At 39.5% G+C, this 13,782-nt stretch overlaps 1 protein-coding gene across 2 annotated transcripts in view; it reads right to left on the reverse strand.

Annotated features, from left to right (window-relative positions):
* dock11 (dedicator of cytokinesis 11) overlaps nt 1-13,782 on the reverse strand; it is a 105,514-nt gene that overhangs the window by 50,635 nt on the left and 41,097 nt on the right. For both annotated transcript variants that reach the window (XM_083992695.1, XM_083992694.1), the window contains exons 20-29: nt 11,269-11,392; nt 10,997-11,109; nt 10,750-10,833; nt 10,542-10,631; nt 8,761-8,882; nt 8,586-8,655; nt 8,363-8,488; nt 5,418-5,489; nt 4,270-4,416; nt 3,963-4,046 (exon numbers count right to left, since the gene is read on the reverse strand). In XM_083992695.1, the coding sequence (XP_083848821.1) occupies nt 3,963-4,046; nt 4,270-4,416; nt 5,418-5,489; nt 8,363-8,488; nt 8,586-8,655; nt 8,761-8,882; nt 10,542-10,631; nt 10,750-10,833; nt 10,997-11,109; nt 11,269-11,392 (1,032 nt within the window). The remainder of the gene's footprint in view (nt 1-3,962; nt 4,047-4,269; nt 4,417-5,417; nt 5,490-8,362; nt 8,489-8,585; nt 8,656-8,760; nt 8,883-10,541; nt 10,632-10,749; nt 10,834-10,996; nt 11,110-11,268; nt 11,393-13,782) is intronic.

A 13,782-nucleotide genomic window follows, 5' to 3' on the forward strand; every position in this document is an offset into this window, starting at 1 on the left:
TCTGGAGTGAGGCAAGACATGAAAAAAAATGTTGCCGTATCACTTTAAAATGCAAGACATCTTCAGCAGTTTTTATGTGGAAAGGGAGCTTATTCAAGAGCCTGGGTGCTGCCACCGCAAAAGCTCTGTCACCTTTACTTTTGGACAGGCGGTGGAGGGATGACTGCCCCAGGCCAGCATACAAAGAGTTACAGTAGTCTAATCTTGACGTAATAAAAACATGAATAACATTCTCAAAGTCCTTAAAAACCAGATACGGTTTGATTTTGGCGAGGAGTCGTAGCTGAAAGAAGCTTGTTTTGACAAAAGAACTGACCTGTTTGTCCAATTTAAACGAGGAGTCTAATATCACACCAAGACTTTTAGCAGATGACTGGATGGAGCAAGTTAAAGGGCCAAGTGCATTGTCCCTGTTTTAGCTGCATCCATGTTTTTATGTCCTCCAAACAGTTAATAAGAGGCACCAGTGAATCTTTATTGTTTTGTTTGAGTGGAAGATAAATGTGGATGTCATCTGCATAACAATGAAAGGAAATGTTGTGTCTTTTTAAAAATCATATCAAGGTGTTACAAGAAGGCAAGGATGCTGCGTACATAAAGGAAAAATGGGAGAAGCAGAGTAACATTATGATGCAGCTGCAGATGTGGGAAAAATGATTTTACAACAATGGAGTACATCTGTAAAAAATATAATTGGGTTTTTTAGAGTTATAGCTCAAGGGATTTTTCCAGGAGGAAGTACATCCTGCTGGAGATCTTGTGGCAACACATTTTCATGTGTTTTGGGACATTCCCGGTCATTTCAAAAAATATTGAGAATAAATTAAATTAGCCATGGAGAAAATCATGATTCCACTGTTAAGGGGCGTGAAAACAAATATAGCCTACATATAATATTCTTCTATGAGCGAGTGAGAAAGCAATCACAAGGGAATGTTTGGCAAAAGATTCTCCTGCAGCCGCAGACTGGATCAAAGTGGTTCAGGATGTTTTTTATAATGGAGAAGCTAAGACTCATTCTTAGGCTTGAACAAGACAATTAGTTATATTTTTCTTGTGTCTGAACACAAGAAAAATATAACTAATATATTTGAGAAGACAAAATTAACAATTAATCTTGAACAAGACAAGTTTGAAAGTTACTGGAAAATCTGGATCAACTTTATAATAACATACTGTACAGGCAAGACACTGGTTAAAGTGATAAACCCCCCAGTACTGACTCATCTGGTTCTGTTTTCTTTCTTTGTTTCAGCAATTCTACTATTCTCAATCAGATTTATACATGTATGCGCAAATTATATTTTGTAAATGTATTATTATTATTATTATTATTATTATTATTATTATTATTATTATTATTATTATTATTATTATTATTATTATTATTATTATTATTATTATTATTATTATTATTATTATCTGTGTCTCTGATGTTCTTCAGTCATTGCTGTTATTACCATCCCATTCTATGATACTGTTTGCAGGAGAAGTCATGGGATAGGGACAGACAAACCTTATATTACAGCTGTTATTGTTAATTTTTATCTACTGCTGGATATTCATCTATTTTATTTTTATTTTTATAATTATCATTATTATTTCTCATTTCTGAAATAAATAGGAGCACTGTGATGGAGGAGAGGGTAGGTGCTTTTGTAATGATGTGAATTTTTCTGTCTTTATTTATTTATTTATTTCTCCATATAAAAGTAAGAGTAATATGTATAAGCTGTTTTAAATGAAAAGTTTAATAACAAACATGCCTTAGTATCCGAGTATCTGCCGTGCACACACATACAAATTTCTTTTAACCGCCTCAGTGATACAGTAAATATACAGTCGGCCTGAACATGCAGTGCGTGAGTCAGTGGAATTTGTTAGTCAAATGTGCAGCTGATATGGAAAAAGATAGAGAGGGAGGAACTACTGTATGTGCGTTTTTTTTTTTTTACTGTTGTGTCTATTAAATACACAGCTTTGTCTTTCAGTGAAGTGGCTGTGAGAAACCACATGCAAACACACGACACAAGCCGATACACAAATGTGCTGCAGGTCACGCAGACAACAGCCAAAACAAAGGGGATGAAAAAAAAAAAAGTGAACCTGGAATGCACTAATAATACATGTAATTTAATACATGTAATCCATGTGCAATTGTTGTTCTGTGCTTTTACTTTCAAAGGTCACTGAACAACTGAACTGAACAACAAAGCCAGGTACACATAATTATTATTATTTTATTTATTATTATGGAAAGATATGTCACATATTTGTTGGAAACACACAGAAAATGTATATAAACTTCTTTTTAGACACTATAGAACTTTTCTTTGAGGTCTTGTGGATTAGGGGAAAAAATAATAAGGGCTCTAACTATGATACAAAATATATTATTTACATTATTTCCAAAAATGCCCCACTCGCCTGGCATGAAAACAGTGTGTGTCTGCAATGAGGCAGAGAGCCACATCAAAAAAAAAGAAGGAGAGTGAACTTGGAATGAACTTCAATAAAACATGTAATTTAATACATGTAATCCATGTGCAATTGTTGTTCAGTGCTTTAACCTTCAAAGGTCACAGAGGACTGAACAACAAGCCAGGTTCACATTATTGTCAAGTTGTCATTATTGTCAAGTTGTCGGAAGCAGGAAGTAACGGTCGCCATGGGACCTCAATTCGGAAAAAGTCTGAGTCAAAGTTTTATTTTGTGATCCGATTGAATTGTGCCATGAGAAAAAAATATGACTGTTTAAAACATCACATCTCATGCCAAAAAAAGGAAATCGAATCCGTAACCAGATAGACTACAGGTCGCGTAGGTGACGTCACACACCAAATGCCGCCCTTTCCCGTGTCAGTTGGTGATGTATTTTTTGTGGGACACCAGATCTGTAGTCCGTAGAGCGGTCTTCACACAAAATACATTCTTCTGTTGCCGTTTTACGACAAACTGCTGATTTCTCGGCATGAAACGTGATGTTTTAAACAGGTAGAGGTCGTATTTTTTTCTCATGGCACAATTCAATCAGATCACGAAATAAAACGTTGACTCCCGTTCACTTACATGGAGACCTTTTCCGAATTGAGGTCCGATGGCGACGTTACTTCCTGCTTCCTAACAAACATAGGTCCAGAATTGGTTTTCTATACAGAAACAAGTCCTGCTTCTCATCACAGAGCAAGAAGATTATTGTTCATGCCTCTGTAATGTCTGTTCTTGATTTCAATGATGTGATATAGTATATGCATGCCTCAGCCTCAGCAAAGAAACCCCTAGACTCTATCTTTCATAGTGCCCTACGCTTTATCACCGGGGACCCATATTTAACACACCACTGCACTTTACTGTATATAGCAAGGTGGGTTGGCCATCACTCACCACCCGCAGAGAACAGCATTGTCTAACTATTCATCTACAAAGCTCTACTCAGAATGCTTCCCCCGTATTTAACTTCACTTTTGCATTCTCGCTCTACAGGTCTCCCTACCCGCTCCCAGTCCCACATCAGACTCCACCTCCCTTACACAAACTCAGAGCTAGGAAAAACTGCCTTCTCCTTCTATGCCCCACACCGATGGAACAAATTACAAAACTCACTGAAAATCGATAGACTTATCTCACTTGAGGCTTTCAAAAACCTACTTCTCACCACAGTTCTGGGGGCTCAGACGTGCACTTGCTTCAGTTAGTGATTTTACTACTCCTGTTTTCATAACTGTAATTTATTGTGTTGTATTGATGTTTGATGTTTGATTTTCTGTGAACTCTGTATGCTACAGGGCATCCTTGAAAAAGATGGATCTACCCTGTTAAAATAAAGGTTAAATAAAAATAAAATAAATAAAATTCCGCTTAGGCTCTCTATTTGATGTTCTGGATGTCTGTGTATTTTGCTGTGTTTTGGGCTCTAAGGGCCACCGTATTTACAGCTGCGGTGTGTTTTCCATGTACGGTACCTTGGGATCTTTGAGGCTGAAATGACACATGTAGTGATTGACCAGGCCGAAGGCGAAGCCCCTGTTCATGAAGGTCAGGCACCGCTGAGGAAAAAAGGAAACTTGTTTAGTATACGCACACACACACACACACAGCTCAAGTTCTCTGTGTGTAGCAGATGTGACCCCAGATGCAATAAAAACATTTTTCCAAACATTTCAAGCCGAGCCAGATAAAAACACAGACACAAACACAAACACCTCAGATCTACTGATGAAAACTGATGTGTTGATGCTCTGGTGCCACAGTCTCACAGTTCTCACGGACCTTGATTAAACTGGCCAGGCTCAGGTTGATGCAGCGGGCCTCCTCCTGGATCTCCATGTGGCGGATGGTGATGTGTGGCATGATGGACAGCACCAGAGACTGGAGCGCCTGGTGGAAGCTGTCAGGGAAGCGCTGGGCCCTGGGCATCTAAAACAGAGGGACGGGACGTTATGTAACCATCGACCGCTGCAACTGAAGTATTAAATATTTGCAACACTTATTACACGCAATAATCTAGCACAGTAACAAATATTTGGGATTTTAAGAAACAAAAACCAAACCTCAGTTAAACAAATCTATTTCTAGAATATTAAATCTGGCCTAATGACATGTGCACGGACTATTCTGAGGTGTTGGACGGCGCCTCCAGCTCCCACACTGAGTATGTGGAAAACCCAGATGATAAACTGTGAAAATGGTATGATGATAGAAAATTGGGATAATTTTGGTGGCCTGTCTTTTTTTAATTTCATTTAATTTTTGAAATTTTTATTGTTATTTTATCCATTCTGTCTGTTTTTAGTTTTAGTTTTTTCAATAATGAAAATGTAATAAAAACTCTGAATTATAAAAAAGAAACAAAAAACAACTTAATGTTTTCCATCTCCTCTCTCTGGAGCTCTAGTAATAGCAGCTCCATGAGAGGAGCCAATCAGAGGAGAGGAGGCTCTGCGACATGGAAATATCAAATTATACATCATGGGACCATTAAAATGTCAAACACTGTGATAACCAGTGTGTAGATAAATTTATATTGAAGAAACGCCTTTGTTAAATGTGGTTTCATCCCTCACTCCCTGCAGCACGCAGCCACGGCCACGTCCTGTTTACCACTGGTGTCTGATGCTGCCGGCTCACACAGGGATAAGATACAGACCCATGGCATAAGAATGTGAAATATACACATAGCTCCGTGATTCACAATCAGTCAGTTGGTCTTCCTCTCGAGTGTGCGTAAGTTTTTGTTTAAATGTGTTGACATCCTCTGTACACATGTGGTATTAATTGTAATGATTGAGACATGTGACCTTTAGGCGGCGGAACAAGCAGCGAGTCTTGTTGCTAAACATGTAGATGTGGAAAAGATGTGACGCTGTGAACTGCTCGAATTTGCGTAAAAAGGAAGCCCGAAGCCGCTCTGTTCCAACCTTGATGCGGTTGTCCTCTTGCAGGTACTGGGCCACGGATTTGGCCATGGTTTCCATGAAGAACCAGGAGTACTATAGATGTAGAATGAGATAAAACAGGAGGGGAGTTAGATTGTGTTGACTGCTGCAGCGAATTAAGTCATAAACACATGAGTCAACAACTGTACAGTACAAGCTGCTGCATGTTTGATGATGTCCCAACATCTGTGGAGGTTGTCATGAAGAGGCTGTTCAGGGTTGAAGATGAATGCTCCATCTGCTGTTCAAAGTTGGTACTGCTTTTTTAAAGTTTTTTTTTCTTGAACCCTTCAGAATATCAGGCATTTCCTCTGTATTTCTCTCGCCTCCTTGTGTATTAATGCTTATACAGGGTTCCTACAGCTTACAGTTTTTCTCAATTGCTAAAACACTAAACCCTGTTGTCTGAACCAAATTCTCAGTTGCCTGAACCCACTGATTGAATCAGTCACTCTTTTGGCAAAACCATCAGCACTTTTCACCTGTTTAGACACATCTTACCAACACATTTTCATTGTGATGCACCTGTGTTGCATAATGCTGAGCACAGGTGGCAAAAGTCAAACACAACTAAAGCACAGGTTTCATCGGTTGAACACAACAACTCAAAATTGATCACACTTGTGTCCAATGATGTGAGGGAACATATATAAGCCAGTTCAGGATGAAGTCCTGTGGCCTTGTCATTGGATTTGTATATTTTTGTACTTTATTTTTACGTAGGCTTACTGTATACAAGTGCTAAATGCACAAGATTTCTGTTTGTTTTTGTACTGTGCTACGTGTACAGTATAAATGCACAGGATTTCTGGTTTTTGTACTTTTTTCTTTTTTTACTGTACTATGTACAAGTGCTAAATGCACAGGTTTTTTGTTTTGCAAGAGGAGAAGATGAGAGACGACAGGGTGAAGGAAGAGAGGATGAGGGAGGGACGGATGAACTGGGAAGAAAAAAGAAGTAAGGAAAAGGGAATGAAATGGATGTGGAGAGGGAGGGAGGAGGGTGAAAGAAAGGGAAGGAGAGAAGTGCTAAATGCACAGGTTTTTTGTTTTGCAACATGCATTTAGCCTACAGTGAACGATAAACATTTATTTCTACAGCTTCATATCCTGAGCATTGTGTTTTCTATTTTTCTATGTAGTGTTTAGTGACTGCTCAGTAGTGTTTTTAATTTTGATTGACACGGGGCACGATTTGACAACATAGTTCAGTTTTGGGCACAGATTGAACTGTTTTGAGGTGAAAGTTTGGTTTTGCAAGAAGAGAGAAATGTGTCTTAGCAATCGAGAAAAACTGTAAGCCAAGTTAAATCTAAGACTTTTTAACACTTTTTTAAAGCCACTTGAAATGAAATTTAAGACCGAATAAACACAAATGCAGAAAAAAGAAAAAAACACCACATCAATTACATAGGGTTAGGGACAATTTTACCCACTTTCCTATGTGATCCAAGGTAAAGTGACTGCTACATGAATATTGGATTGTGTCTCTTTCCAGCTGTCCTTTCAAAATAAATGCATAAAAAGTCCGGAAAAACAAAACACAACACTGACTCGGGAGCTGGTGGCGGTGAGAAATTTAGCGTTGACGGCCGCCACTAACTTCTCTATGTCGGAATGTTACCAATTATTTTGAGATTTGAGACTAATTACAATCATAAATCCCACTTACCATGTATTAACATTTTTAAGACTTTTGAAAAATGTATTTAAGACATTTTAATGCCAATTAAGGCCTTATTTTTAGATTAATTAATTCAATGCCTTTTAAGACTTTTTAAGGATCCGTAAGAACCCTGTTATAAAACCTCAAGATTTTATAAGCATTAATATGCTTATAATTCAGGAAAACTTTATTTGGTGAGTCAGTTTTTTCCTGTAGGGCAAAGAGTGGCATACAATATCACAAAGCATAAGAGTCCATTTCATACAGCGCAATTAAAGTCAATCTAAAGAAATAGTTCATCGAAAACCAAATTTGTCAACACTAGTCTCTGAAACCCCTGTAGTACATGGTTTAATTGTAATATATTTGGCTTTTCTGTAACTACTACTTTTATTATACTGTAGGTCTCATTGTCATGCTCCTTCTGGCAGAGGGACAGCCAATGGAAATTAGCCTTTTGGCTATAATTGGGTGCATTTACATTTTATCTTTTTTTTTAATGTTTATTAATGTACACTGTCCCTCTCGAACAAATAAAGGAAAAACTAAACTAAAAACCCTGTGATGCACAATTGAGTAATTGAAATCCTTTATTTACAGGACCACTTTCGCTTTCAGAATATTCATTCAGTAATGGTGTCACAGATGAATGTAGACAAAGCTACATGATCAGAAACAGAAAGGAAAAGAAAAAAACAGAACATAAATTTGTTGGAAACAAACAGAATATTATTATAAACGTCTTTTTAGACACTATAGAACTGTTATTTGAGGTCTTGGGGATTAGGGGAAAAAGAATACAGGCTCTTACTATGATACAAAATATATTATTTACATTATTTTAAAAAATGCCGCACTTGCACAGCATGAAAACTGTGTGCGCCTGTAACGAGGCCTGACACTTCCACTGGCGCAGGCTTTCTCCTTCAATAGGAGGCCACATGTCTTGGTCTTATCTTGTGTAAATGGTCATCTATGCATGCATTTACGGCTGATATTCTGATAATCAAGATCACAGAAGGCAACAGAGCAACCATCCTGATGAAAATAAACACTCTTTGATACATTGTGTGAAGGTGCACGGCTCTCCTGTCACACTTTGCGTCTCCTATTGGACACGGATGTTTGAGGAAACTCTGCCTCTGGGTGAGCTACAGACACATCAGTGGACTCTTTGTAAAAGTGCTCGCTTTCAATAAAAAAAGCATTACGAGAGAGAGACAGGAAATGCCATTTAAACGAGTGATGGAAGTGAAGGCACCTTGAGCAGTTTGTTGCTGGTGTTGAAGTCGGCTGTTTGCTTGAGGACGGCTGTGACGGCGGTGGCCAGCACCTCGTGAGTGGTCGCTGAGTTTCCAGAGGCGGGGTTGTTGGTCACAAACACGTACTGAGGACAGGAGGGGAAAATGTGTAACTCAGAAGTGTGTGTGAGTCAGTTTTATACGCCTACAGCAGCGTATGTGTGTGTGTGTCGGTGGGTTTACCTTGACAAAAGAGCGCAGGTAGTGCTCCAGTCCCTCCTCGTGACATCTGGACACGATGTGTATGATCACACTGAGAGGACACGGAGTGGGGGAAGAGTGTGAGCACTTTGATCAGAACTAAACAACTAAACAAAAGTCGAATCTACATTTTTTTTTACAAACGTGAAGAACTGACCGCAGAGAATTGACAGCGATCTCGTGGGCTTCTTTATTGGCTGCAGTGAGCACAGCAAACAACTGCATCAGCACTGTGGGCAGGAAGTTGATGATGACATGAGTCTCCATGGCGTGAAGGCACTGTGGAAAGCAGGAAACAGTGAGAGGGAGAAATGAATGAGTCAGAAGTGAAATCCAAACCCTAAACCAAAGTAGGAATGTGGTTGCAATGACTTGCGAGGAAACAGCAGATGTACATAACCTCCCTTTTATACCCACTGGATATGGGATGCCCTATTTTCCCTGTGAAATTAAAAAATATGAAACCTTTCCTTTGTGCCTGAAATATATCATTTCTTTAAATGGATATTTCAACATTTTGGCAAATTCGCCTATTGCTATAATCCCTATAGTTTTAGGAGTAGGTTAATTAACTAACATTAACTCATTACCTTCAATTCTCTGTGCAAGCTGTTTTTAGATCAGCGGGGCAGAGACGTGACGTGGCGCGCTGTACTTTTGCCTTTGCCTCATCAAACTCATCAAATACACAATCCAACAACTCCAGAACACTTTCCTGGAGATGTTGTGACCTGCACACCATGAATAATGTAAGACAGAGTTGTTTTCGAGGCAAATGCACAGCCGAAACTACATTCCAGACATGGCTGCTGGGCGGAGTGATTTCAAAAGCGCAAGTAGTTCCGAGTATTTGCTTCATGTGTCGTAATGTTAAACAATTATACATTATTATCTCATAGCATGGTGAATATGCAGCTCACAACTTCTCCATAAGAGCATTTTGGAGTTGTTGGATCGTGTATTTGATGAGTTTGATGAGGGACAGGGGACCTGTACCATTCACTTCCATTGTGTTCACTGAGCAGCTCACGTCTCTGCCCCGCCGATCTAAAAACAGCTTGCACCGACAATTAAAGGTAATGAACCTACTCCTAAAACTATAGGGATTATGGCAAAAAGAATGTTGAACTACCCCTTTAAAAATGTCAGGTCCCTTCAGGGTGGTGGTTATCTCCCCTCACCACCCTCCCTACCAGTGTGGGTTCTCTCCAGGCTCCTCCCACAGTCCAAAAACATGCACAGTAGATGACTGACAACTTTAAATCGCCCAGGTGTGAGTGGGAGTGTGTTGTTTGTCCCTGTGATAGGCCATCACAGGGATGACATATAACACGCCCACTATCCAGTCTAACAGGATCTGGCTTTCCTGAGAATTTACCTGGTAATCATATATACTTTCATTGGAGCACAGTCAGCCAATCAGAAGAGAGCCTCGGAGGCTCCTCCTCTTCTGATTGCCTCAACAAACTGTTGTTACGAAAGCTCCAGGGAGAAGCTGAGAGAGGAGATGTACTGTAAAACTACACCAAGATGGTTATTGATTTTGTTTTAGAGGGAAAACCATCAGTTGCTAAAAGTAGAAATACATACAGTGGTAGGAATTACTTTTTATATTAGACTGCAATGGGACAAGTTTATGAAATGATGGCGAAGATAGGATAGTCTACATCACACCTGTACAACTATCATTTGTTGAATGTGGATGTATTGGGCCTGTTCTTTGATCCCCACCCCCATAAAGGGATTTGTATATCATCAAGGTCAACCAAACACTTCATTTCTAGTTATTTCTATTTTGATATTTGTGTTTTGATTTAATATACTGGTTGTGTCTTTGATTGGAAGAGACCAGTAGGTCATCAGACTCTGACATAATTTATTATCAGAATGAAAATAGATTGTAGAGATGTAAACTGATCCCTTCTCTCAGTATCTCACCTTCAGGTATTTGACCAGTTCGGCGGAGTTGCCCTCTGATGTGGTCCTCATCAGCTGGCAGTGCTGGAAGAACTTGTGTAGATGCAGGTCCTTAAGGATGAAACACATCAGCATCAGTATCACTCACACTCCCTCTGCCTGTAACAGCAGCCTGGACGCATACATCATTGTGAGTATGTGAGGAACAAAATGAAGAATGAAGTTGTACCTGAGCGTATATTGTTGATGCTACGTGGGTCCTCACTTTGAAGAGAGTCTTGGCATTTTCCACCCACTTGATATCTGGCTGGGACTGTTCAAAGGACAGAGAAAACACAACATACAGAACAAGATGGTATTTGTTTTTAATAAAAAGAAGACAACTGTAATCCTGCTGTGCTGACATGATTTCATATGTGCGCTTTGAGTAGCTCCAAGATATTCTGGACATTATGTCTCCATGCATGTGGTTTTACCTTCCTGGTGTCCTGACACAGGTATCCAGCTGGTAAGGTGGCGGCTACAGGGAGCTGGACATCTAATGACTGCATCCTGCCGTCTCTGAGCAAAGGCATCCAGGAGTAGCCCACTAGGAAAGAGTTATAGCAAACAGAACGTTAGATAAACACAATACTGACATCCTCTGAATCAATAAAGCTTTGTATCGTATTAAACAAACACAAAAAATCTATTACATCGAACAGCTAAATGTCTAAGTAGGCCTACAAGTAATAAACAACTGACTCACCCAGTGACTCCACTCCCTCCCTCTTCTTGCTGCTGGCCTTGCTGCTGGACTCACAGCTGATGTGGTAGAAGGTGAAGAGGATGTGGTGTTTCTCATGCACGTGGACTGGAAGCTCAATCTTTACCTGCACACAGATGAGAAGAATGAGAAGGTTTATACTTCATGTACCAGCATTTTATTCCTTATACTGAGAGCAGAACAGGAGCATCCAGACACCAATATGGCACAGGTATGGAGAGGACAGCAGGGACTCAGTTATGCTAATGTCAGCACTAACTGAACAAACTGCAAATATCAAGTTGTCGCTGGTCATTTTAAAATACATCAACTATTTAATCTAAAGTAGTGAAGAAAATGTTGATTAGTGTTCTCTAATTTTCACTACTACAGCAATGCATTTAAATGCACACAAGCACTGTAGCTGCCACTGTTGCTGCTAAAGTCTCTAATATCACAGGTTGTCTTCAGTGCATTGAAACAGTGATGACTTCATGCTTTGTTGCTCATATAGATGCTTTAGCTCAGAGAGAGGTGGATTTTATTGAGAACGTTTTTCACTGAACAGCCTTCATAAGGTAACAGGTAGTTCAAGTATGATGATAATAATAATAATGGTTACATTTTTTATGGTTTACAGCGTTGTTTTTTGCTTACAGAAACCATTATTCACTCATACAACACTCCTCTTTGGGATAAACATCTAAAAAAAAAAGAAGAAAAAAAAAGACACAGATGCTTATTATACATTTTCTTACATTTCTTTTCTCCCAAACATAAGTGGATTTAAATAAATTGAAAATGAGGCATATTGTTTCTCAGTTGTCTTTTGTTCACTCTTGGTAATTATTCTTAATTAAAATCAGCATAACAACTTTTTTCCTTTTTTTTTTTTTTTTTTAACCTCAAATGAATAGAATGGAGAATGTATAAAGGAATAGTAGAGAACAGGTTGTAGCATTTAACTTTATTCCACCTATAGGACAGCTGATGGTTCTTTGGTGAAGCATTAGTCACATCACTTCATCCACAAGGGGGCAGCATTAGCAAGGAAATGTATTTTCCATGTGTTTCAGCACTTAACAGGAAATGACACAGAACTGAGCACAAAAGCTAAACCGACTCTCCACAGATATAGACTTGCTCAGACCAAGTATATTGAGTGAACATGACTCTGCAGTTCATGACATAGGTATGTATCAGTCAGCATGTTACAATCTCTCATAGGGGTGAGTCACATCAAACTTCCTGTGACAGTGTCCTGACTTTCTGAAAAGTCAGAATCCCTGACACAATAATACAAACAACAATATTTCGTACTTGAATATGAGATTAAAATGTGTTATTTTAAGAATCTGGATGTAATATGAAAACATCCCTGTTGTCAAATCCTTGTTCTCCTGAAATTCTCCATGATGTGACTGGAAGCTGAGGCCTGTGGAGGGAAACCCCAGCGAGCGTGCCACCGTGTGTGTGAGCCTGCATGAGGGTGTATGTGGGGACTCTTAAGATCCTAATCTGTTTAACATCAGGGCCATATGGACCCCCTCTGTTCTCCCTCTCTGACAGTGTCCTGACCTCTTGTGTTGAGCTCCTGGCTTCATGTGTGCGTGTGTGTGTCTGTGCCAGTACCCGGGGTCAGTGACTATTTGACCAGTCTAGTGTGAGATCACAGCTCTGGCCCTGAGACAGATTTATGGGATTATCTCAGCACTGTGCTGAGGAATTTCAGAACTGAACACACACTGGACCAAAATATAAGGACTCAGTGTGTTTGGAGAAAAGGAGTTTCTTCACCGTGGCTTCAAATCTATTTTTTTCTTGCTGCAATTTAGTTTCAAAAGCCTTGTCAATGGATTTTATTCAACAGATTAAAGGTCTCATATTATATAAAGTCATTACATGTCTTGTTTTGATTATCAAGCAGGTTTAGATTCTATATTACTACTGTAAAAGTATCACAGCCTCATTCAACAAAGAAATGCACACAGACTGTATTCAGAAACCGAGCTCTAAAACAGGCCGTTGGGACCTCTGTAACTTTGTGATGTCATCATTCTCAGACATGCCTCCATTAGCCCCACCCACATGGACCCACCATCCAATCTTGCAGGATTTGGCTTTCCTGAGAATTTACCTGAAATCACATATTTTTATCTGATCACTTGGAAAACAGTCTGCAAATCAGAGGAAAGCCTCATAGGCTCCTCCTCTTCTAATTGGCTCACCGACCTGCTGTTATTGAAGCTCCAGAGAGAATGGGATGGTTTATGATTCTCACAGTACAGAACAGTGGATTGAACATTTAACTGATGCATTTAAAGGGATAGTTCACCCAAAATTGAAGCGGAAGCTTCTCGAAGCTCCTCTTCCCGGTTCGTCAAATCTGGACGAACTGGGAAGAGGACAGACCCTGGTTCGTCCAAATTTGACAAACCGGGAAGAGGAGCTTCAAGAAGCTTCCGCTACAAAACAAGCTTGAAAAATAGACAAATTCGCATTTTGGGGCTTCAATAC

This window comes from Trachurus trachurus (assembly GCF_905171665.1).
Source record: "Trachurus trachurus genome assembly, chromosome: 18".
Classification (NCBI taxonomy): domain Eukaryota; kingdom Metazoa; phylum Chordata; class Actinopteri; order Carangiformes; family Carangidae; genus Trachurus; species Trachurus trachurus.